Genomic DNA, 26,577 nt, shown 5'->3' with positions numbered 1-26,577 from the left:
TGCCCATTTTCACATGGTTCCGTCCACATTCAAAAAGGTAAACTCTGTTGTAATGTGATGTGACATCAGAAAATTGCAGTTCCCTTGTCACGTGTGAGGGAACACGGGGCAGCAGGAAGGGGAGGGACGGGATATGACGTAGGGTGGGGACTTCGGAGATCGTGGGTTAAAGAATAAAGACGTGTTGAATGAAGGCTCCGCGTCTGCGTGTTATTTCATGGTGTAACGTACTACAAATCAGGACACTGGCGACGAGGGAACTCACGCAGCGATCACACGAAAGCATACGGCGGGTGTGAGAAGATACGCTCCCCGCCAGCTGAAAATCTCCTGGAAGTCCGAGCGAGGTCTCGTAGGCGCCTGTGAAAGGCGACAGTTGTGGTCAGCGGGTGGAACGTGTCGGCTCCCCGCGATTGTCACACGCGGTACGCGAGTGGAGCACGTCGGCTCCTCGCGACGGGCCTTTTCAATGAAAAGGATTTAGCGTGCGAGTGGAGCACAGTTCGGCTCCTCGCACTGAAGCGTGTGAGTGGAGCGCGTCGGCTCCTCACAGCGCTTCCCGCCATAAAGAAAGGCGGCAACATCAGTGGGTGAAGCGCGGCGGCTCCCCGCGACGGCCCTTCAGGGGAAAAGATTTGGTTCTGCGAGTGGAGCGCAGTTGGGCTCCTCGCACTGAAGCGTGTGAGTGGAGCGCGTCGGCTCCTCACAGCGTTTTCCCGCCAAAAGAAAAAGGCGGCATCATTCAGCGGGTGGAGCGCGTCGGCTCCCCGCAATTACACAGGTGAAGTGTGTGAGTGGAGCGCGTCGGCTCCTCACAGCATTTTCGCGCCAAAGAAAGTGGCACCGGTGGGTGGAGCGTGTCGGCTCCCCACAGCACATAAGGTACACAAACTACATCTCTTTTCGTATAACACAGAGACTTTCTATCATCTTCAAGTCAAGACACGTGTCTAGTGTCATCCAAGCTTCCACACCAAACCAGTGCACAGTTGTATATCACCTGTCATGCTTGATGATTCATCTGAGGAATCACTAACTGTACAAGTAACCCCAGCCAGATCAACTCGCACAAGCATGACGGACGGCTTAATATCTCAGCTACCCCCCAATTTTGACCTGAGCGACTCCAGCACACTGGGACCAAGGTGGAAAAAGTGGGTGAGGGATTTTGAAGTGTGTCTCAAAGCGGTAGGGCCTTTGGAGGATGAAAGGAAACACAGTTTGCTCACCCATGCCATAGGATCAAATGTGAGAGATATTTTGGATGAAATTCCTGAAGATGACATAGACACCTACACCAAACTGAAAACAACCCTAACCAATTACTTCACGCCACACACAAATGTGGACTACGAGCGTCACATTTTTCACACCACTAAACAACTAAAAGGTGAAACAATGGATGCATTTGTGATGAGGTTAAGAATAAAGATGAAGCATTGCGATTTTAACAACTACTCGAATGAAGAAGCCCTTCGCTCACAGATTATTGTAGGATGTGAAAGCAGTGATTTCAGAAAAAGGCTTCTACAAAAGGCTCGAAATCTGGAAGAGATTCTACGCCTAGCTCGTTCCGAGGCTGCACTAACAGCACAGGTAGAAGGTCTTGATGGCATCACCATCATCCACGGGAAACATGAAAGTTTACACAAACTTGAGAGCAACACCAAAGGAAATACAGACCCATTCTGTTATCGGTGTGGACATGAATACCCTCATGAAGGCATCTGCCCTGCCATGGGTCAGATCTGTTCTGCCTGCGGAGGGGAAAATCATTACAAAGCTGTATGTTTCATCTATCGCAGCAAAATCAGAGGGAGTGGAAGGAACAGACGCTCATCACCAGAAAAAGAATTCAGGCGTATGAGTCCCAATCGCGAGTCACACTACCAGAATGACGCATCACGCCGCCGACAACGAGAGGAACTGTCAGATAGAAGACAATCAAAACCCACACATGAGTGGCGCGACAACAAACCTTCATCCTCCGGGCGGAGAAGACGCCCCCGGCGATATGTCAGGTGTCTGGTGGAACAATCACATTCTGACAGCATCTCCAGCACCTCCTCAGAGGACAAACCCAAGAAGGAATCAAATCCACGCAAAGGAGAACCAAGGATAAAAGGCTACCTATATGCACTGGGAAACCCTACGGCGAAAGAGAATAGCCCTACTCTCATCATCAATGTCAACCAAGTGGCTGCTGAATTTCTGGTCGACACGGGAGCCACTGTAAATGTAGTGAGTGAGGAAGTGTACAACAACATGCCAAATGCACCACGATTACAACCAGCGAGAGCACTCATTTTTCCATATGGCTCCAAGACGCCACTACCTTGTAAAGGCTTTTTCACGGCATCATGTCGATACAAAGATCACGTAAAGGAAATACCCATGCATGTCCTCGAAGCAGCCACGGATAGTGGATGCATTCTTAGCTACAAGTCCGCAGTCGACATGGGTCTAATTCATGTTTTGTACAGACTCATGATGCATAAGCACCTAGATCCCACTGCCAACATTGACAAGATTTTCCCTGCGTTATTCAGAGGACTTGGAAAATTGAAGGACAGACAAATTGAACTACACATAGACAGCAACATCCCTCCGGTAGCACAACACTACCGTGGTATTCCCATCAACATACAGAAGCAAGTAGAAAACGAATTATTGGAACTTTTGGAAGCGGACATAATCGAACCTGCTGAAGGCCCCACTCCTTGGGTATCCCCCATTGTACCAGTCCCGAAAAAAGACTCTGCTGACATTCGCATTTGCGTGGACATGAGAAGACCAAATGAAGCAATCTTAAGAGAACGTCATCAATCTCCCAGAATAACAGACATGGTGCATTTGCTCAACGGAGCCACAGTATTTTCAAAATTGGACCTCAATAAGGGGTACCATCAGTTGGAACTTCACAAAAGGTCCAGGTACATTACCACTTTTGCTACTCACCTGGGCCTCTACAGATACAAGCGGCTCAGTTTTGGAGTTTCTTCAGCAGCCGAAATATTTCAGTCTGAAATTCACAATATAATAAAGCACGTACCGAATTGTCTGAACTATAGTGATGACATCCTAGTGTTTGGACAGACCCAAGAACAGCACGACGACACCCTCATGCGCGTATGCATGGCGCTGGAAGAAGCACACCTCACCCTGAATAAGGACAAATGTGAATTCAGAAAACCAACCCTGCGATTTTTCGGTCACATCTTCTCCAAAAATGGGATGACTCCAGATCCCGAGAAAGTCAACGCACTCACAAACACAACACCACCGACATCTGTCACCGACTTGCGATCATTTCTTGGTCTGGCAAGCTATTGCACGAGATACATTAAGGATTTTGCATCCGTCAGTGCACCCTTGAGAGCCCTCACCAAACTGAACGTCGATTTCCGATGGACGGACGAATGCCAACGGGCGTTCCAAATCATCAAGGATCGCATCGCTGATGCCAAAAACATGACATACTTTGACCCACAGAAACACACAGAATTGATAGTGGATGCTAGTCCAGTCGGCCTAGGAGCCATTCTAACTCAACTAGATCACAAGGATGACCAGACCATACACATAGTGTCATATGCCAGTCGCAGCCTCTCAAAGACTGAACAAGCGTATTCACAAGCGGAGAAGGAAGGTTTGGCGGTCGTGTGGGCATGCGAACATTTTCATCTGTTCCTATATGGAAAACCTTTCACCATAGTCACCGACCACCAGGCACTACTATTCATCTACGGCAATGCTCAAGCCAAGATGCCTCCCAGAATAGCTCGATGGGCCTTAAGGCTACAGGACTATCAATTCAACATTATTCATCGACCCGGAAAGGAACAGAATCCAGCAGATTTTCTTTCACGCCATCCCAATCAAGACTGCCACTCCGATCCATCCATTGCAGATCAATACATTATGTATGTGGTCCAAGAATGCACACCACAAGGACTGGATATGGAACAAATAGCCAGAGAAACCAATCTGGATCCCGCAATACAGATCATTATGAGATGTCTTGAAACAGGACATTGGAAACAAGCAAAACAACTCAAGGAAAGTGCAGAAGAAGAAACCAAGCAAGACATCACCTGTTTACTCACGGTAAAGGAAGAACTTGCAGAAACAGAGGGACTTTTACTAAAGGGGACAAAACTGGTTATTCCTCGCTCACTAAGAAAAAGAGTCCTTGATCTTGCACATGAAGGACACCGAGGAATAATGTCCACAAAAAGGATGTTAAGACAAAGGGTATGGTTTCCTCAGATGGATACTCAAGTGGAAGAACTACTGAAAACATGTCCCACGTGCGTAGTTCTTAACCCCCAAACCAGACCAGAACCCCTCAAAATGACTGATTTGCCCAACGGAACCTGGGAAGAAATTGCCGTAGATCATTATGGTCCTCTGGAAGGGGGTGAATATGTCTTGGTGGTCATCGATGAATACTCGAGATTCCCAGACGCCCAAATTGTGTCATCAACAGCAGCACATCACACTATCCCCGCATTGGACAGGATGTTTGCCACATACGGAATTCCAAAGGTAGTAAAATCGGACAATGGACCACCATTCACTGGACAAGATTTTAAAACCTTTGCCGAATACATGGGCTTCCACCACAGGAAAGTAACACCGCTGTGGCCTCAAGCGAACGGCACAGTTGAACGGTTCATGGTAAAAGAACCACGCAAATAGCTCGTTTGACGGGAGAGCCGCTGGAAAAAATTATTATGCAAATTAATGAGAGACTACAGAAACACCCCACACAGTACCACTGGCAAGTCACCATCAGAAGTCATGTTTGGCAGGAATGTGCGAACCAGACTACCGCACATAGAACTAGAGGAAGAACGGTACCAAGGAGACACTGAAATGAGACTACATGATGCGGCCCAGAAAATGAATATGAAAACCATGGCAGACAAGAGAAGGAGGGCCGAGGATAATAATTTGGAGCCAGGAGACATCGTCGTAGTGCGACAGCCCCAACACCGCAAAAACATGGCGTCGTTCAATGCAGAGCCCCTCACCATCACACAGAGGAAAGGCTCTCTCATCACAGCTGAGGGAGCAGCGCACACAATAACAAGAAACAGCTCTCATTTCAAAAAGATGCCCGGGATCATACCACTGATCGAACCGTGCATACCAATGGACACTCTGATGCGAGATGCACCCTACGAAGGAGACCAAGAAAATTCCGACACTGATGAGCTCCGCTGGACACCTCAGGAGTCGCGTGAAAGAAGTAACTGGAGGCCTCAGAGATCCCGACGTCGACCACCGCGTCTCATTGAGGAGATGCCCTGATAGTGAACTTAATGTTTAGTATCGGGGGGGTGTGATGTCGTCACATTCCTCCCTTGTCACGTGTGAGGGAACACGGGGCAGCAGGAAGGGGAGGGACGGGATATGACGTAGGGTGGGGACTTCGGAGATCGTGGGTTAAAGAATAAAGACGTGTTGAATGAAGGCTCCGCGTCTGCGTGTTATTTCATGGTGTAACGTACTACAAATCAGGACAATTTCATTAAATTGCCTTTTCACAACCACCCACGTTGCATAGGACAAAAAGGCATTCGCCTTCCATAAAATCCAACACGTAAACTCCGAGAACCAACATAAATGTTTTACCTGAATTTTACAGTACCGAATTTGGATATTTCACCTTAGTTGTATCTCATCAGGTTATGTAATGCAGTGGGGAGTTGTCCAATCTGCAAACCTAATGTCTGTGGTTCAATGGGGCTGAGTACACCCTAACCTGGGCAAAAAGAACGAAAGCAAAAGAAACGCGTGTTCACATTGAAAGTCGGCAAAAAAGAATTGAAAGGTGATGCAAAATAAACCTGCGTTATTTTTCTTCACCTGCATTCTTTTTGTCAATGTGCTGGAAGCGTTACAGCTGCAGAGATAAAGCCACACTCGGCCAGGGAGTCCGTGGCGTCGAAGTCCTGCAAGCATTTAAAAAAAAAAAAAAACACAAATCAGTGAAAGCTTTCCCCAATAACAATTCCTGAGATTCCAGGGTCTTTCCCTGAGACCCGTAGAAATGGCTAAAGTTCCTGAGTCTCCGGGAAAAATCCGGAGGTTAGGCAGGTATGGTCCTGTTCTTCCTCGTCACAGCACTTAATACCCACCACGCCCATTTCAATGGAGATGGCTGGGTCTTTGGTATTTTGAAGCATGGAACTACAAGTGGGTGGGGCGGGTCACGAAATTATTCACAATGACAGAATGGTTTGGGACAAATAAAATAGAAGGGTGCTGTTACAGTAACGGAAGCGAGGCCTCAATGAGTAAGTACTGTGACGAGAAAGAACAGGGCTATGCGTAATAAAGATTACTGGCGACAAATCCCCCACATTATTTCAATTTGCAGTGCGAAATGGAGGTGCCTTCATCTCCCACTGCAAAAGAAATAAATATTTTCGTTCTCAAATCGGAGTGCATGCACTCGGGCATCAGAAGGAAATCCTTTCTTTTTTTAATAGGGTTCCCCGCTACGCCACTGCCTCCATTACTCTTCCCGATTTACGTCTCTAATCTAAACCCAACCACCATCTTCACTCGTCACGTCGCTCTCCGCATGACGTTCTACGTAGGAATGGTCCTCTGCTCCTTAAGGAGGCGAAGCTCTTAGCATTGACGTTTAGGAGAGGCGGGACCAGAGGCTCCGACTTCGAAAGAGGCGGGGCAAGAGGCGGAGCCTGCGCTGTTTTGTTGCAGTCACTGTCAGTTACATTGTTACTGAGCATAGAGGAAGACGGAGAAGAGTTACCAGGCCGTGTCCTCTCTCCAATCCCAAATACCTCCCTTCCCCGGAAACGTATAACTGCTACTGCTCTCAGATTTTACTAATCACACCATCAGATTCCCCAATTTCCAAGGACTGAAACCCAATCAGCACTTCCACCGAACACCCCGACACAGAGTTCTTCCCCAGTTGGGCATCCCCATCATTTTTGCCCAATTGCGACCGAAGACGATCTCAACACTTGACAGGCCTGCCCAAACCCCAGCACCGAAAACTCCCTCTCCTCCCACCCGAGCACTGGAATCCCTTCGCAGCACCGACCTCTTGAACTGAAGCCGCCATGGAACAAATCTCCAGCAACATCCAGGTGCTGCTGCAGGCGGCCCAGTACCTGGAACGCAGAGAACGGGGTAAATTGGCGTTGTGATGGGGGAAAAGAAGTGACCTATAATGGGGGAGGGAGCCGGGGAATTAAGCGTTATTTGGGAGAAAGATGCCTGTTATGGGGGAGGGGGTATGTAATTGGGAGTAGAGATGCCTCTGTGTGTGGGGGTTGGGGCGGTTGGAGGATGTCTGTTGCGGGAGGAGAGTTGCCCGTTATCGAAGAGCTTGCCTAGTATGTGACTACGGAAAGATGGTTAGAGAAATGGATGGTGTGAATAGGGAACGATCCATTATATTGTTGGTGATTTTATTGTTATGGGGATAGAGATTTGCGTGCTGAAAAGAGGGGCTGCCTTTCATGAAGTGGGGGACGGTAAATACCAGTGGTGAAACTGGATGGGGGTGATTGGAAACACAAGTGTAGAAAAGGTAGGCCTGTTTTGGGGAGGGGGAGCTCAGTTGCCAGAAGGGGTGCAGCTTGCTGTGATGAGTATTGAAGGCTGTCTGTGTTTAAGTTGGGGGGGGGGATAAAGGTATGTGCTGGGGAGTAGGGCAGTTTGCTATTATGAGAGGTTGCTTGTGACTTGAATTGGGGTAGCTAGTTATGTTGGCAGAGATGCTGCTGATCATTGGGGTGCATGGTTCATGTGATGGAGTGTAGCTCCTTAGCATGAGGGGAACCAGCCTGCACTGAAACGGGTCTCCTCGCCACACAGTCCTGCCCTGTCCTGTCCTTTAATCAGTGCTCCTCCCATAGGCCAGGCATGTGATTTCTGCTCTTGATTTTATTTTGATTTATTTGTACCACGCACCTGACGAACCTAATCGTATTTGGCTGTCGATGGCTCCACAAAAGCTCAGTAGAATCAAAATACAAATAACGAGCACCAATCAAAAAAACAGGGATGTCAACCAAAACTCCCAACTTGGTTGATTTAAGTAAGTGGATTTTTAATGCTTTTTGAAGCAGACTCCATGATGTAGCTGCCCGGATTTGCAATGGCAATCTATTCCATACTTTTGGTCCGTAGACTGGCAGACAAAATCCAGTGACCGGAGATTCTCAGATAGGCTGGAGCCAAGTTATCCAAGCATTTAAATATGAGACGGAGAACTTTAAAGTCGATTCTGTCCCTCACAGATAGCCATTGTAGGGATCGATGAAGTTTTCTCGTTCCCACCACCAGTCTTACTGCAGGATTTTGCCACCTGTAGTCGTTGACATTGGCTAGCTGGGATACCTACAAGTAGGGTATTCTAGTTGGGAGTTAACAAATACTCTAACCACTACTGTGTGCTTATCCAAAGGTACATAGGGCAGGACCTGAGGTAGGAGACGCTGATTATATATAAAAAAAATGGCCTGCAGCATAGCACTCACCTAAGCCTCACTACCCAGATTATCTTGCCCAACAGGCCTAGCCTGTGATGTGTGGTGGCTGTTGGGGGGGCTTCTCTTGCCCTGCAGTCTATCTGACAATTGTCTTTTGCTCCTAGAAGCCGAGCATGGCTATGCCTCCGTGATGCCTTATTATCGAAAGAGCAGCTTGGACCAGAGCAGGCGCCCGAGATCTCCAAAGACGCCAGATAGTCTCAGGTAAGTGTTGCTGAATGGTTCTCCTGCCCCACTGGGATAAGCGTATGTGAAGGAATTAATGTTATGGGGTCCCAGGTGACCCACTCTGCACTTCTCTTTTCTTTTTTTAATGTTAGTATTCCTAGAGTCTGGCATTGAAAAGATAAGAGCAGTTTATTGGCTAGGGGGAGGAATTGAAACTGGTTGTTTCCTGCTAAGATGTTCTTGGAGGAAATATCGTTTTGTTGGAAGATGCAGAACTTCTGCCGGCAAATATTGACGTGGCGCATAAAGAGTGATTTTTAAAGAAACACTGTGGCAATGTCAGTTGCTTCTACTTGGGACTATTTACCAGAGGTGCCTGTCTGCCCTTCTAAACCAGTTCCTGTTCAGCTCCCTCCCATGGCTAACAACGAGCCCCATTTTTCATCTTGTACCCAGCTTCCTTTTTCACTACCCTTCCTTCTTTCCCAGAGCCCTTATGGACCCACCTATCTGCCCTCCTTCAAAATATTTTCCCACAGCCTACACTTTCATTTTCCCCACTGACTAGTTACCTACCTTCCTTTTTCAATATCCATCCCCACCGTCCCGACTCCTCATCCTACCAAAATAGTCTGTTTCTAGAGTTGTCCTCAGGGTCACCGTATTTAATTCCATTTACGATTTATTGAGTTGGGACTTGTCACCCAACCTGGGCTTCTTTCTTCATAAGCAGCAGAATTAGAGGTGGTTTATGGGAGGTGCTTTAAGTGACGAGTGCTTCCCAAACCTTGAAAGGGAACCTTAGTAAAATATTGATAGTGATGGAGTTTTCAAGGTTGTGATAAAGCTCGCACCCAGCCATGTCGTCATGGTCATTGAACAGTCCAGCACATGTTGTTGCCTCATCAAGTAGATGTTCATGCTTATGACCCAAAAAGTCTCACAGACCAAATACTCAACTGGCATACACCAAATGTGAAATAGATTGTGCACCAATAAACAAAAGTTCAGTCAATGATTACTTGTTTAAGAGTCTGTGCTCCTAATCACAGATGCATACAGGCTCACCGTCTCAGCGTCATCAATGCCTTGGCCTAGTCTACTTAGCTGGGTCTATATACTGGTAACAAGGTAACAACAATTTGCACCACACACTGGGTATGTAATAGTTGTCGAGTTTCTAATACAATAAATCTCAAATGGCAACACTAGTCAGTTTTAAATACAAATAGTCTTTACTGATCAGCCAACACGCGTTTAAACCTTATTAAAAAGGACTTCTTAATACCATTACAAACATGCATATAAAATCAAGATAATAAACACAAAAATGTTTAAAAATGTAAACAGTAATACCATTTTGTTTCCTGATCAATCATCGCATATAACACCCCAAAATATAAAAATGTGATACAAAGCAAATACTGGAACAGGGAGGAGCTGCCGGTGAAAGAAAAGAAATACACAAAATGTTTGTTACTGTCTTGATATTGGTAACATATCGTTGGTTAATATATACTACAAAATACCTTGAAAGGTATTAACTCAAAGTACATCAACCTGCACCATTGAAGTCACGTCTCCACCAACACACTATTAGTCAATGTTCATGCTTATGACCCAAAAAGTCTCACAGACCAAATACTCAACTGGCATACACCAAATGTGAAATAGATTGTGCACCAATAAACAAAAGTTCAGTCAATGATTACTGTTTGCTCTAATTAGTCAGTTGAAGCTTTGAGTACTCCCAAGAATGGGTACAAAATCTCTTGCTTCCTTGGAACACTTTTGTGGTAATTAGTGTTCCTCGCTTACTTTACCCCAAAACATATACAATTTCATTCATTCTATTATGAGTTACAATGGGGACTCAAGATAGCCCATCACCAAATTCCACGTGATCATGGATAAAAGAACCGTACCTAGTTAATTTGCACCAAAACAGAATATCAACAATATCATCTATTATGACTGGTATACTGCACAATCAGTTCTTCAGGGAGTAATCCCATCTCACTAGTTCCTAAGAATGATACAAGTAACAAATACACACTTTACGATTCAATTCCTTGATGTATTTATTAAAATGCTGGCTTCTACCCTTCAGTTACTGGGCACATCGTTCCCCAAAAGCATTGCTCCAGCCATGCAGAGCACTGAGGTTAAGCAGATTATTTGCAGAAATGCAGGGCACCTATTTTTGGGGACCCTTCCCATGAGCACATGCATTGAAAGAATATTGGAGACTGGTTGACAGTATTAGGGGTGGTGGGGTTTGGACCTTCTGCGGGGGTGATTCACAGCAATTTAGGAATTTGGCCGAGTTTGGAGGAATAGCTTGAAAGATTGAGTTAGTTTGGAGGAATAGCTTGAAAGATTGAGTTACAATAAAAACCCTTTTTTATAGTGGTTTACATCGATTTTACCCGTTTTTAAGCATTGTAAAAACAGGTACTATCCAATTTATTGCCACCCAATCCTCTAAGCGACAAATGACTGAGTTAGTCCTTCTACGATTTGAGCCTATGCCTGTAAATTGTACACAGCTCTCTGAAGTGAGCTGTCAAGTCTGAGCTATCTTAACTGCTAGCGGTGACAGTGTAGCGTAGGAGTCGGCAACCTTTTGGCTCTCAAAATGCTTTGCACTACAAAACCCATCATCCTTATCCAGTATAGCCAATGGTGAGGGATAATGGGGCTGCATCCTCCTGTTACAGTGGGTGTACAGAACCCTAATCGAGGGCGTAGCAGAGGAGATGGGGACCTGGCCGGGAGATGATAGAAGGCAGAGAAAAGCAACCCTGGAAGGGAAGTTTGTGAGCGGGCACACTTGATAGGTTAAATCTTGTGTGCTTAATTGTGGCTAAGTTTATTTTCTGATAGCGGTTTTGGAAATGGGTGTCGAGGGTGAAGGCATATGTGACTGGCATGTGTAGTCGAGTTTTTGTGGTTCGATTTGTAGCGAAAGGACAGCCGAGAATGATAGTACCCGCATTGTCTAGGTCTAAGGATGAGGATAGGCTTCAAGTGGCACACTTTCAATTCAAGCAGCAACTGCTAATTGCAAAGGAGGGCCTGCATGGCAGCCTTTGCTTTGCAGGTGGTGCCATTATCCACAACTGAGAAAGGGGTAAGGTGGGACTGAATGTGTGGAAGGGAAGCTGGTATCCAAGGCGATATTCAAGACCAATTTCACTCCTTTAATTTGGCTCTGAAGTGACTGCTTTGAAAGTCTAGCAAGCACAGCCTTGGTGCGGCAGTGATTACTATTGATGGTTGAGTTTGAAGTCTGAATATGTGTCTGGTGACGGGTTACAGAAAGAGAAGACTGTTGCTCTTTGTGAATGAGGGCGTTGTTTACTTAGTAATTGGCCTTAAATACAAGCTCCAGAATTCAGCACAGACCTAGCTCACCGGTGGGTTGCTATTGGCTGAAGGGCATTAATGCTCTGTAGATGGCTGGTCTCATCAGAAGACCTTCATATTGACATGCAGTTGTAAAGAAGGCATGGTATCAACAGTAAGACAGACACAAGTCTATCTAATCCTAAATCTAAAGATGGGAGCAAGCTTTGATCATCAAATAATAACGCAGTCCTAGTGGTGTCTTGTGCAAATAAAAGGGCCTATACTAACAAACGTATTGCCACTCCTCACCTCTAAATACAAATGGTGTGGGGAAACAATGTTAGACAAAACAAAAAGGTGTTCAAGAAATGATGTATCAGTATATTCAAGCCATAGGTTTCCCTTCCGCACAGTTTCAGCATGTGACAAGGCGGCACACTCGAATTTAGCACATTCTCTGGCTTTTCTAGAACAAGGATGCAGTTCAAAACTTCAACATCATGGCCTTCTATGCCAAAGTCTCTTTGTCATTCAAAGTCTCTTCTTTCAAAGGGCCTGATGCAACAAACAAATACCTTTCAGTATTTCACATGTACAAAAACTTCTTAGCAATTTCACTATTCACTTTGGATCCCCCTCTGCCGGGCTCAGATCCACTTTCACACAAGATCCTCAATCACTCTCCCTCTGCTGGGATCGGACCATCTATTTACTTTAACACCAACTTACTTTCAACACAAAGCTTTTCAATTTATCTCCCTCTGCCGGGCTTGGACCAACTTGATCTACTTTGCCATCAACTTTCTTTACTCTATCAACATCGGCGATTTTAGATTGTGCACAGGATTTTGGTTGACCCGTCGCAGGATCACTTCGATTCAATATTCTTTGCTTTCACTTTTGCCATCCATCGGCTGGATACCTTACAGAGACCTTTGAATGAGCACCTACACGGTGCCAGACCACTCTGTCAAAGGTATCGTATCTTAGTTTCAAAGTTCAATCACTCATCTGTAACTCCCACTTTACTTGCATTGGTTATCACATGCGTTTCAAACAATGTTTGTCCAACGCTCGCCATTCAATGTTGACACTCACAACCATGGCTTCAACACAGACCGGTCTTGTATCGGTCTCCTCAACTCAATGGCTGTGTGGATTTCGCTGAGACGTTGATTTGTTCGTAGAGTCAAGGATAGTACCACAGCAGCTGGTGAGTCTCCCTGTCTTGATTTTCGATGCAGGAGAGCCCCGGGTACCTCTGACACACAATGCAGGATTCTTCACCCTGGTTTCCTGGTCTTACGTTTTCTATTCTCATGGTTTCAGGAAAGGGTTTCTTGTTGAAAAGGTCAAGGGCACCTCCCTCCTTGCAATCTCCTTCTGCTTTGCTGTCTTTCCCCTTGTGTAAAACCGCCATCTTGGAACAGCTGTTTCTTTGTGTGCTTTGCCTCGCTTCCAGTGTGCTCTCATGCTCTGCCTTTTATACGTGTGGGGAAGTGTAATGGAAGTAAGGTATGTGTGATTGTAAGTAATTGCCTGACCTCGCCTGCCCATAGTATTGGGACATGTCGGGTATACGGCTCGGGTGTCTCAAGTCTCCCTCCTTTTTGGGCACAAAAAAGAGGGGCGAGGATTCAGGGGACTTGGACGGACGGATGAAGCCGTTTGCCAACATCTAGAAACAAGGTATGTTTTTAGATGTTTGCCCTTATCGCGTGCTGTCAGTGAGATAGTATTTGTGTTGTAAAAGGAGGGGGGGGGGTACCTGAGTTCCTAAATATCTTGCCAGGTAGAATGGGGTAAAGGTGTTGCAAGGAAGGGGATACCGCGTCTCACCATCCGGTGTCCCACTCCCCGAAGATCCCCTCAGCCAGATGATCCTCCCACATTGGTCCACCCCCGGGAACTGGATCCAAAAGCGATGGCTGTGTTCTGGCCACCTGGATGACAGATCCCTGGGGACTACTGGCTGAGACACCTTCAGGTTTCTCACAGTGCACACTCTAACTGATGGGTCAGGTGGCCGTTACCACTATATTTGTTGAATAGCAATGTGTCGGAAATGAGATCTTGAACAGTCCAGTGGTCTGCATACTGAGAAAGCAGATACATATGATGCCACAACACGGCTGTCACTCCTTTCTGGCAGCTTCGAAGTTGAGCTGAAGCACGTAAGACACTCCCCTTTGAATCTTCATGTAAAAGAGTATATCCATTTCTGCTGATTCACTTCGCAGTGTAGGTTGGATTGTTGTAGCATCTGTGCATGTGCATTTTCCTCTCACTCAAGCTGCTTCACCCAATGCAGAAAACCCATCACCATTCTGTTCCCAAAACTGTTAATTTTAATTGTTTTGCTTGAATGTGCTACTTCAAGAATCTTCTTGTTAGACCAAATTAATCTTTGTATTTTATTTTGTTTTGTAGGTCTGTTCACAATGAGCTGGAGAAACACAGGTGAGACACATATCTAACTAGGTCTTTGGAATACACCTTTTCCCCCTCATTCTTCAAAAGCTAGATGAATGATTAAATCTGCAGGGTGGTGCAGGTCTGCACTGTGAAATAATTTAGTTGAGGGCCAGGTACTCTATGCTTCATGACACATGAAGTAACTCGGATGTTCATGCCTACCCAACCTTGGCCAGGGAGTCTCCATCAATAGGAATCTTGTCACTGTCGTCTTTCTGTGTGTGCTGTTGGTGTGCCATCTGGGGTTTCGTGATCCTTGTTGTTGCTGCCTGTAGTTTTGTTCTCTTGGATTTGAATCCACGTGTACCCATGGTTCTTCTTGTCTGCAGTCATTCCTTGGGATGGGGTCGGGTTTAGGCCTTACTGATGGTGGTTCTTGATTCCCCCGCATTTCTTGCTTCATGCGGTTGTTGCCTCGAATGTGGTTCTTGCAATCAATGTAAAGGTGAACATAAGGTCCTTTGGGTAGCGCGTCATGCAGTGGATGGGATGCAGAGTGACTCTTGCACCAAATAACAGAACCAACTCAGGAAGATGGCAAGTTTGTCTGTTTTATTATCAATTGTCTAAAACGGGGAGTTACAACGGACGCCGCACAAGCATTTCATAAAAAAATCCTACTTGTATAGTAAACATTCGTCATACGTAACCTCATACTACGTGGCAAATAAGAGAAACCAACAGGGGTTGTGATACGCTCAAGAGGAACATCTAAGCATACTTTCTAAAAGGGGTTGGGTTGTGATAGGACATCTACTGTCAGGTGGACAACTCATGCCCACCCCTAGTGCAAATTATCTTCAACAATTATTAGATACACAGTACATCATTGGCTCTGAAATTATTAGGCTCTTCGTTATATGGCCCTCTACAATTGGTTGGCACTAGCAGCACGTAAGCTCATACCCCAGGTGTCGGGAGGTGGACTTGACTGTACCTACCCACCAAATTAGCCCAAAATCTCTCATCACCCATGCCTTGTGCCATGAAGATTGTCTTTGAACTTGGCCTTGCAAGTATCTTTGCCTCTGAGAACATAAGGGAGTGCAGGGACGCGCTATCACAGTTATGGAACTGCATGCCCAACTTCTATTTTCATCCTTGGCTCACGTAACAAGAAACCCTAATTCGGCCCATTTTGTAGCATTTAATAGTCTCAAATGACTAAAACTTGACACTCGTGGTGTTCCTTCCTTGCACCTTAACAAGGGATGATTCAGCATCTCACTTTCACAGCCTTCACAAATAGATAACCAATCTTGGCTGCTTCAGCCTTGACAGCAAGCCAGATAGACCTTGCAGACTCAACCACGATCTTGGCTAATGCTATGCTGCGACACAGCCCTGGGCTCTTCTCTCCATGGGTTTGAACTTACTAAAGTTGTGACACCAATGTCCAGATTCTATATAATGGCGGCTCCGCCTGCAGCGTATTCACTACGCATAGCCAGCTTCTATGATCACTTAATCTACTTGTGTTACTGCATCTGTACAGTTATTGAACGATTTGCATTTCCTGCGGTGCTCTTCCCATGTGCAATATGTGTTTCGCATACGAGTGTTTACTTGATTCTTTGCTTCGTCATCAGTTTCTATGAGGTCCATACACTGTCTCTTCTTCAGCCAGTCTTCTCTGTGTGTCGCGCTTGTTTCTTGTGACATCACCAACTCCTTTTCTTGCTCTTTTCATATTTCTTCAGGGGCTTCCTCCATGAGAGAGTAATTTCTTCGGGAATACATCTGTGTTTTTTTTTTTTTTTTGTGGATACCTTGTTTCCAAGATTCGCAGCAGAATGGTCACAACCGCTGGTGTCAAGCATGGCACAGTTTATGGCTTCCAGCATACAGATGTGAGGGCGGGGGTGGGACTTCCTGCAGGGGCATTTGGCTGCTCCTCTACAAAGGCTTTCTGGATTGGTAGTCTTTTTTTAAATTTTTATAGACCTTATTTGTTATGTGGGTCTGGGGAGCTATCTGCACATAATTTCTGTATGGGGTTCAGGGATTTTGAATTTCCGTGGGTGTGGCTCCATGCAACGTCTAGAGTGTGTGATTTATTTTGTCTTGTGACACATCGCTTAGTGTCATTAATGTTGTTACCATCGGTGTGGCTCTTGCTTTCGAAGGTAGGATCTTGTTTTGTCCCTACAGATGCCCTCTGCATGTATGTGGTGCTCCTAATGTCACTGTAGTTCCTCTTTTCAAGTTATTGGAGTTATTCACCCTGGAGTTTGAGTGTGCAGTCAGTCTCTGGGCGGGAATATTTGTGTTTCTGTTCTTAGTTTCTGCAGTCTGTACCCATGGTAGAGGTTCTTTGGTGCAAGTGAGTCATGCAGGCAGTTTCTGAATAGGAGACCCCTATGTCCCTGTAGATGGGCTGTGTGTTTTTATTGTCTTGCACAGGATTCCTGCCGACCCCATGGTACACGTGCTCTTTCTTGAATGTTACCGTTCTGGTTCCCATTCTGTTTTCGATTTGTGCAATCAGTCCTTGCGGTGGTGGCCCAGCTGTCCCTACGGTTCTAGTTGTCTGACAGTTTCTTTCATGTCTCTTATCTTCTTGCACTTCATTTGTGTCCTATCTGCTTCTGTGATATTAGTACAGCTCTATATTAACACTGTTCGGTCCCTTTCTGTCACAGGAGAGCTCAGCTCCGGCGCTGTTTGGAGCAGCTAAAGCAGCAGGTCCCAATGAACAGTGAGACCTCACGCCATACAACGCTCAGCCTCCTGCACAAGGCACGGATGCACATCAAGGTGAGCAGTGGGTGGCTGCAGACTGTACAACAGACTTTCACGTACAGAATGAGATGTTAATATTGATGTTAAAGGTATTTGTACCGCGCATCGTCACCAACGAAATTGGTCCCATGGCGCTCTCAAGCAGTGAGCTTTGCATGCATGGTTCATCTGGGGGGGGGGATGAGGTTGCATGGGCGTAGTTTACCAGAATTCTATACATAGCATTTTATAAACAGTATTTGGGGATTATCTGTGTATGATTTATGGGACACCTTTCCATTGTGGTTGCCATTCATCCTGAAATCCAACCAGTCCTGAAGTAATTATGGAAATGCTACTGCATTTGATGAAGTCCCCCGGCTGGCTCTTGTGGTGGAGGGTTTGGGTAGCCATAGGGTACTGCTGCATGCTATGCAGTACTGGCCCCAGGGGAGTGGTGCGATTAGATCCCCTTGTTTGTCCCACCACAGCATAGATATATGGCAGGGTCTTGCCACATGGAGCCAATGTGAGGACTGGTCCCTTTGAAGGGACTTTCGTAATATAGATACCTGTTAACCCATCACTCTCCATGTGGGTACTGAACCCCTACTCATGCCTCATCCCCAGATGGTTACTTCTCCAGACATCCCTGACCAAATAGTAAGAACCTCTACTATATGAGTGTTAGGCATGATTGTATGTAGTAACCCCGTGGGAGACTACACCAGCCTTGTCCTCTTGGCAATAGGTAATCCAACCTTTGGTATAGGCCTGTACTACACAAGGTGGTAGAGGGCCCGAGTAGCCAGGCCTATTTCAAGAGAGGTCCATGTGATCTGTAGAGGTGCAACCTAGAGATTCACAGTGACTGGTATTCAAATAAAACTTATACTCAAGGTTTCTTATTAGAATAATTATTTATTAAACAGTTTTAAAATATGCCTTCTTTAGAAAAGGGCAATATGCAACAATAAAATACACTTCAAATATACACTCTTTCAGTTAAGTAGATGACACTTTGGGATGTGTCACAAACACTACTTTCTACACCCTTGGGTGACTTCAATTGCTAGGACACTGTGGACATTCGTATATCATTTTAACACTTAAATACAATACTGAGATTGTGGAAAAGGGTTAGGGAAGGAAACAAAGGTTAACACGTTCTCTGAACAGGTAAGTACAATCCCCCAATGAAATATAGGTTATCTCTTTCCCAGCTATGCAAATAACTTCTGTATGACTTTTTGAGGGACAGATAACCACAAAGTCAAAGGGTAAGAAGAGTCTGCAGGGAGCCAGGACGCTCTATGCCAACTGAACAAAGTCTAGGAGAGCTTATGCACTTCTTGAAGATGGCACAGAAGTCTTTCACAAGGTTATATAGAGAGTTTGTAGAAAAGAATCACTGTTGGGCCACAACCTGGGAGGCTTGAGAAAAGCAAAGATGCAAGCAACTCTGCAAAGGGCAGCAAATGCAAGTCTCCAGTTAGAGCAAGAAAGCTACACACAAGAGGCAAGCACCCCTAGTTAGACAGTACCTTAGTTCTGAAGCAAAGGGTCCAGCTGGCTTCTGTTCCTGTTGTAGTCCTGCAGATCCTGTGTTCCTGGGCCTCAGTCGTGGGGACAAGAGAGAGGGCGTCTGGGGACTCCTGCACTACAGTTTGAAGGTCGGCAGCAGCAATGGGCTCACTCCAGATCAGCGGCACTTCGCGGTTTCAGCTACATCACTGAGTTTCTTGGACACCTTGTGGGCTCCCCTTGCTTCTGGGGTCCAGCACTCTGTTGAGGTGGCTCAGGCTTGGGTCAGCCTGCTTAGAGAGAGTCCTTAAGATCTTCCTGGAGCTTGGGTCCAGCTTAAAGACGATGCACTTGTTCCTGGTGTTCCTTTGCCCTGGCACTCGGTTACAGCAGCAGCATAGAAGTACAGCCAGCAGAGAGGGGTTCCGGTCAAGTTCGTCTTGGGGTCAGTTGGTCCCACCAACCCAAGGGAAGAAGTGATCCGCTCCGGGCTTCTCTAGTCGATTTGAAACTTGGAGCTTCAGCACTGCAGCAAGGCTTCACTGGGCAAGCCAACAATCCATGAGGGTGCAGCAAGCTTCTCTTCCAGTTTCTTCTTTGGTTCCTTCGTCCAGTGGTCGACTCTGCCTTTCTTCCAAAAGTCCTTTCCTTTTATGCAAGTTTCTCCCATTCATTCGCAGCCTAGCTGTCACTCACACAGCAGGGTGGCCGTCCTGCAAGGACAGCTAGCCAGCCAATCTCCTTTGGGTGCATTCCTGTAACCAAGAAGATTAAGCACAGGGAGTTTTGGGAACCTCCTCCCTTGCTTCCTGCCCTGCCAGACATGCTGGAGCCAGATGCAGGCTTCACCAGTGAATGCGGCAAAGACAAAATGAACAAAGGGACCAAACCTGGTTTGGCGTGCAGACTAAAACCGAAGAGGGACCTCGCAAGCAAGAAATGCGAAAAAAAGACGGCCACTTTTGACAAAATGGGTGCAATACTGCAACTGAGGATTCAGCCTGCGGTAAAAACACACAACGGTAGGGAAATGAAACCACTGTCACCAGCCATTAATTGTAGTGAGGGTAACATAAAATTGTTACATGAGAAAGTAGACCAAGGGAATACTAAGTAACCGCCCCGCCCCCCACCCCCCCATCCCCCTAGCACTCCTCATAGGATGGTGTGTGCTGGGTCTACAAAGAGAAAAGGGTAAGTGAAGTACATTTAACTTTACTACTCTTGGAAACAGTAGTTTATCCAAGAGAATGTATTTAAACCTTAAGAGAAATCCAAAGGACTTCTCTGTGACACTGCACTGAGGGTGCTGTGTGTCACAATCCAAAAAGATGTCTATGGAGTTTGTCAGACTCCAAAACTAAAAGAAACACTGGGTTCAAATCAAAGAAAAATACATCAGAGTGAGAAAAAGGTCTCCCTCCAGGATAAAAATGAAGTCCTAAAGTCCAGCAAAAGAGCTGGTGGGGGCAGAGGGGTGTCTCGAAGGTAGAAGGGAATTGGCACAGAAATGAGAATTCTCCCTAACAGGGGGGACAGAAGGGAACTGGGGAGGTGGAGCGTTGGAAGTTATTTCAAGGTTACATTATGAAGGATTCACGGTTTGGGGTCGACCTGTGTAGGGGGCAGAGGTGGGAAGGGCAGAGGAAGAGGGGAGGCTTCAAGAGCAAGTTTAGTTTTGCATTTGCGAGGATGACCATAATTGATGAGTTTGGATCACAGCATAAGATATGGGACAGGCATAGAAAGGAGGGGCAAAGGGAAGCCAAGGGAGTTGCACATAACTCTTGCAAGAGCCACTGAATCTAAGATAGGATTGTGGAATGAGAAATGCATCTTATAGGTCCAGACGTAGAGGGGGCCGTGGCTTGGTGCTCATGGCGTGAGGAGGCTGAAACGCCGAGCTCTGACCGAGTCACCATAATCCGATCCTGCAAGGGCGTTTAACGCCCATCATTATCCTAAAGTAGCTAGTCCAAAGATGGCAGAAGTGACTCCCTGACACATCGCTGGCACCCTTGAAGACAATCGGAACCGAGGAAGTCCGGAAAACCCGTCCACCCGGCTCCCCACCTCCCCCCGGAAAGCAATCCCACTGGGGCAAGCCAGATTGCGTAATAGGAGGGCGAAGGAAGACCACATCCGCCATCGCAGCACCCGGGGGAGGGGGAGAGAGAGAGAGAGAGAGCACCCCACACCCTCGAACCCAAGCAGCAGACGGCATAGGCTGGAGCCGAGGAGAAACGGCGCCCCTGCAATGAGCTCCGAAGTCGTTGAGGTCCCAACCTGACTGTGCGGAAAAGAAAGAGTACCGCGGCAGCAGAAGCGAGGCAAGCACCACGCCTGCCAAGAGCGAGGCGCCCACGACCGAAGAGGAACCAGAGGGGACCACGTACAATGCCATCCCATCCCAACCCGACACCACAACGCACCCCGGAAGAAGCACCGCTCCACTGGACACTGGCAATCCAGAGAAGAAACGGATCTGTGAGGAACGAATAAATCCTCCCGAACAGCCACCCCCTATGGAAAACATATCCAATATGGCGGACATGCTACATGCTTGCGAGCGCCCACTGACTAGCGGGAGGAGAGGAGCTGCGGTGGAGACCCTTGACGGAAGGCAATCGGAGGCTACCCCCCCCTGCCGCGGAGCACCAGAGGAACCTGAAGCTGTGGGGCCGAGAAAGACATCCGGACCCCGCTGCGGCACCAAAAGGAAGCCTGTAAGCACGCCAACCCACAAGGAGACTGAATACAGGCTGAGGCGGTGGGGAAGACTAGCACCACAACCCGGGCCAATCAACCAAAAAGACCCAACGCCCATCCACCAGAGAGAAGCTGGAGCTGTGAGCGAGACCAAGCGCCCAGTCACCTCGCACATTAGGAGGAGGCGATGCACAGAGGGGCCCTCGACAGGCACAAAACAAGACCAAGGTGAGCCGCTGCTGCGGGTGCGGGGGGGGAGCAAACATAGCTAACCAGAACCAGCAAAGCAACCCGGCAGAACCAGCCGTGTTGGATCCACAATTTGGGACCAGCCCAAGGGTCAGCAAAGATCACCCTTGAACTGATCAGCCACCCTGCAAAAATCCGGGGCCACTAAATCCCCACAGCACTACATATAAGCAGAGCCTCCACCGAGGTAACACCGTAGGGCGCCACTAGACCCGCCTGGAAGCCGATCCGAGTAGCACCTCTGAAAATAAACCCTCGCTAGCGCAACCCAGGCCGGGACTGGAACAGAAAGGGGGTACTGGGGTATCAGCAAACCCAAAAGAAAACCAGCACAAACAATACCGCAGCAAATCAAAGCCAAAGCTTACGCTCCGGCCAAACCCAAAGAGTATAAAATCAGTGCCAAAATCAAAGCCCAACCTAACTAAGGGCAGCGAGCGGCTCCACAATGTCCTCATCCAGAAACAAAGGGAAGACCGCCACAATGGACCCCTTCATCACAACCAAACCTCACCCCCCCATGCAAACAGCGACCGCTGACGCAGCTCACAAGACCTACGCAGAAGAAAATGCAAAGGACAAACAGATACTTGAAGCTATAGTGGCCTTGAGAACATTTATAGACAGTAAAATAGACGAGGTGAAGTCTGTTATGCAGCTCATGCGCCAGGACGCCCGGATTCCCACAGAAAGGGTCACCAACATAGAATCTTCCCTACAAGAGACAATAGAGGACACCACAGATCTGAAGGCCAAGGTGAAAGAACTCGAAAGGAAGGTGGCCACACTGGAAGCAAGGTCCGAGGAGGCAGGCGCAACAAAGTTAGAATATTCGGAGTGCCAGAAGGAACGGAAACCTCGAGCCCGACAGCCTATGTGGAAGCCCTATTACAGCAGGAAATCGGAGCAGAAAAACTGACACAAGGCTTTGCCGTAGAGAGAGCCCACCGGTCACTGCAAAAGAAACTGCCACCAGACTCATATCCCCGCCCCATCATAGCGAAGATCCTCCACTTCCAAGATAGGGAAGTGATTCTGAAATTCTCAAGAGAGGGTGGAGTGATGAACGCGACAACTCTAAGATCACCATTTATCCCAACTATACACCATCAGTACAAAGGGCGAGGAATTCCTTCATCCCAATCAAGGCCAGACTAAGACAATTGAACCTAAAGTACATGTTACTGTACCCGTCCAGGCTGAAAGTAATTCATAAAGGTCGAGCAATGTTCCTGGAAACACCAGCAGCCGCCAACATGTGGATGGAACACAATAACTTGGCGGAAGTGCAACTGATGGCCCCAATGCACCCCTAAGAGATACTATGGAATCTGAAGGTTGGGCCCCCAAACCCAGCCATGATAGTGAAGCTAGGAAGGAAAGCCTGGAACAAGACCAGCTCGCTGCTTGGAATGCACCACCCATCCGCACCTGAAATCCCTATGCTGGCGGATGTCTGCAGAACCCCCCACTGACCTACCGTCTACTAGAAACTGGAAAACGACGGGACTCTACACATGGGGAGACATGTTTGAAGAGGGAGCCCGAAGCTGAGCCCACGAAGAGCGTCGGGTTTGCCGCCTGCTCCCAGTCCCCCAGACCCACTCCCACGACATTGATTATAGACCAGCACACTGAACAGACAGACAGCACATTAACAAAGTCAGCTAAATGATTATGGGACTTGCTCTGCCTCCCACAGTCAAGCACACAGCACCAACCCACGAAAGGATTAGTGCAGGCCAGTTGCCAGCACGACTTTACTTGCGCTGGAAACCCGGGACGGGATCAGACAGCGCGAGGGCGCCTGAGCACTGCACATCAATGACCGAGGCTGGGCGCACCATTTTAAGTTTTGTTTTTTTGTGTTGTTATCGTTGTCCTACAGCCTAAAAAACCTCAAAAAATAAAGAATAAGACAACCTTGAAACTCGAAGCCAACAGAAAAGGAGGGAAAATGAAACACCGGAAACTCAGACCGCCCCAGAGACTTGTCCGGGGGTGCACCATAGAAACCACCAAAGCCGGACAATGGCAACACAACTCAAAGTAATGACATGGAATGTCAGGGGGGTGGGATCCTATCTCAGAAGGAACCGAATCCAATCCTTCCTACGGAGAAAGAAGGTGTTGATTGCACTTCTCCAAGAAACCCACCTCACGCCGAAAGCTGCAAACAAACTCGAGGAACGGTGGGGGTGGCACGGGAGCCGAGCTTCCTACTCAAAATACGTGCGCGGCGTATTCACATGGGTGAGCCCAGAAGTGCCATTCCAACAACTGGGGATGCAAGCGGAGAAAGAAGGCAGATACGTAATAGTATGGGGCACAATAGAAAACACCAGTATATGCATAGTGAACTCGTACCTTCGCCACCACGGCATACCCACCCACCTCAAACAGATGTGTGCCAGAATGTCACACCATATGGAAGGGACCTTCCTATGGGGGGTGGGGAGAGTGATTTCAACTGTGTGAAAGATGGAGACATGGACAGGTCCGAACCACCAGACCCATCAAAAAACACACACTCGCAGGCGCTGAACACCACGGTTGAGCACTTAGACCTAGTTGACATTTGGAGAGACCTACACCCCACGGACAGGTGCTATTCCTATTAATCATCCCCCCCATAAGCTGAACACCATAATAGACTATCTGTTTATAGACAAGGAACTGGCTTCGCAAGTGGAAATTGTGAACTATCTGGGCAGATCAATCTTAGACCACTCCCCGTTGCTCATGAAAGTGAACCTGAGGGGCCCTAGACCCCCCATCCTGATGTGGCGTATGCCCACTGAGGCCCTGGATGACCAGGCATTCAAGGAAAGCTTAGGCGAGAAACTAGAGGAATATGTAAACATCAACACTGGAACCGTGGAGAGATGGAGCACATTGTGGGAAGCCATGAAAGTGGTGACACAAGGAGAAATAATAGCAGAAGCAGGGGGCGTAAGGAACCAACTGAGAAAGGAGTTAGAAGACAAAGAAGAGGAGATAAAACAACTAGAATCCTGCAAACACAACACTAAAGGCAAGGAGGAGAAACTGAAAGAGATTGCAAACGACTGCCGACTTGCCTGGGAAAGACTCCAAGTTCGACTTCACAACACGCACAGCCAAGGCGCATAAGGAAGCTGACAAACCTGGTAGAATACTAGCCTGGTTGTGCAAGAGAGAACACCCGAGACACCTCCTGAAAGAAATCAAGGACTAACACGGAACACCACACAAGACACAAAAGGCAATAAATGACACTTTCTCAGAATTCTATGCCACACTATATGCCCACGACACACGTCCCACTAGAGGACATCAGGAACACCCTAGAAGAAATCGGACTCCCCAAACTATCCACCGAGCAGAGAGACACTCTGGAGGAGCAGATCACCACAGAAGACATAACAGAGGCGATCAGGTCACTAGCCATGTGCAGGACCTCTGGAAGTGACGGCATTCCACCTGAATTCTACAAGGCCTATGAAACAATCTTGACTCCCATACTCCACGAAGTATACCTTGACGCATACGAGACGGGGATCCTGCTGAGGAGTATGAGAGAAACCCTCATTATACCGATGCTCAAACCAAACACGCCCGCAGACGACTGCGACTCCTACCGTACACTGGCGATGTTAAACTACGACAGCAAAATACGAACCACCATACTAGCCAAGCGACTTGCGAGAGTAGTGGGATCCTTAGTACATGGAGAACAAAACGGATTTGTGCCAGGCTGCAATCTACAGAGGCTCCAACACGTAATGCCACAAACCATGGAGAGCAACAAAGAAATGGCAGTGCTGTCGCTGGACGCCATTAAGGCGTTCGACTCCATATTCTGGGAGTGGCTGATCGAGACCCTAAGGGAATTTGGTTTTGGGGAGAATTTCATCAGATGGGTCAAGTGTTATACAATGCCCCCATGGCAAGAGTGAAGACCGAGAGCAGAGTGTTGGAAGCCTGGACAATACAAAGAGGAACTAGACAGGGATGCCCACTATCACCAATGCTGTACATCCTGGTGCTAGAACCAATAGCCATCTACTTCCGGAAGTAGCTCTTCGATGCAGGGATCAGAGTAAACGAGAAATACAACATAATCTCACTGTACGCCGACAACGTCCTTCTGTACCTACAGAACCCGCAAGCGAATGCACCGATAGCGCTAGAGATACTAGACAACTTTGCAAGATACTCCAGAATAGAATTTAGTAGACAGAAATCATTTCCATTCCCACCGGCCAGGCTAAGGGGGGCAAAAGCGGAAGATCTACCCACAGTCTGGATCAAATGGCAACCAGAAGTATTCCAATACCTGGAAGTCAACATCAAACACACACCAGAACTTACACACGAATGCAACACAGAGGCAGTGATGGGAGGGCTACGCAACTCCATAAAATTTTGGTCTAAACTACCACTCTCCATGATGGGTAGAGCGTCCATCACCAAAATGATAATACTCCCGAGATCCCTATACTACTTCACCATATGCTACTACATACGACTGCCCTTCTTCCGGAAACTGGAGACTCCGATCAGAGAATTCCTATGGGGCACGTCTCGACACAAACTACCTCTGGACATACTGTCGCTTCCATACAAAGAAGGAGGGATACAACTCCCCGACCTCCAGAAGTACTATCTAGCGGCCCAATTAAGCCATGTCACAAAGTGGCTATCAGATGAGCCAACAACAGAGACAGATCTACTACAACAACTGATGGCCCCAATGCACCCGAAAGAGATACTATGGAATAGTGAAGCTAGGAAGGAAAGCCTGGAACAAGACTAGCTCGCTGCTTGGAAGGAACAACCAATACGCACCCGAAATCCC

At 47.3% G+C, this 26,577-nt stretch overlaps 1 protein-coding gene and 1 long non-coding RNA gene across 4 annotated transcripts in view; one reads left to right on the top strand and one right to left on the bottom strand.

Annotated features, from left to right (window-relative positions):
* LOC138580734 (uncharacterized) overlaps nt 1-6,618 on the bottom strand; it is a 77,247-nt gene extending 70,629 nt beyond the window's left edge. The window contains exons 1-2 of the long non-coding RNA XR_011304340.1: nt 5,875-6,618; nt 5,641-5,770 (exon numbers count right to left, since the gene is read on the bottom strand). This is a non-coding gene — a long non-coding RNA (uncharacterized lncRNA). The remainder of the gene's footprint in view (nt 1-5,640; nt 5,771-5,874) is intronic.
* The window catches only part of MXD3 (MAX dimerization protein 3), a 58,758-nt gene that overhangs the window by 10,212 nt on the left and 21,969 nt on the right, over nt 1-26,577 (top strand). Inside the window, exons 1-4 of one of the 3 annotated variants that reach the window (XM_069651508.1) lie at nt 6,718-7,173; nt 8,648-8,744; nt 14,490-14,519; nt 17,177-17,291. In XM_069651508.1, the coding sequence (XP_069507609.1) occupies nt 7,104-7,173; nt 8,648-8,744; nt 14,490-14,519; nt 17,177-17,291 (312 nt within the window). In that variant the 5' untranslated portion in view covers nt 6,718-7,103. Of the gene's footprint in view, nt 1-6,717; nt 7,174-8,644; nt 8,745-14,489; nt 14,520-17,176; nt 17,292-26,577 lie in introns of those variants that run through there. The other 2 variants (XM_069651507.1, XM_069651509.1) reach the window with 2 other exon arrangements.

Source organism: Ambystoma mexicanum, chromosome 3p, assembly GCF_040938575.1.
Source record: "Ambystoma mexicanum isolate Mex_15411 chromosome 3p, UKY_AmexF1_1, whole genome shotgun sequence".
In the NCBI taxonomy this organism is placed as follows: Eukaryota; Metazoa; Chordata; class Amphibia; order Caudata; family Ambystomatidae; genus Ambystoma; species Ambystoma mexicanum.
This window is presented reverse-complemented; position numbering and strand designations above follow the sequence as displayed.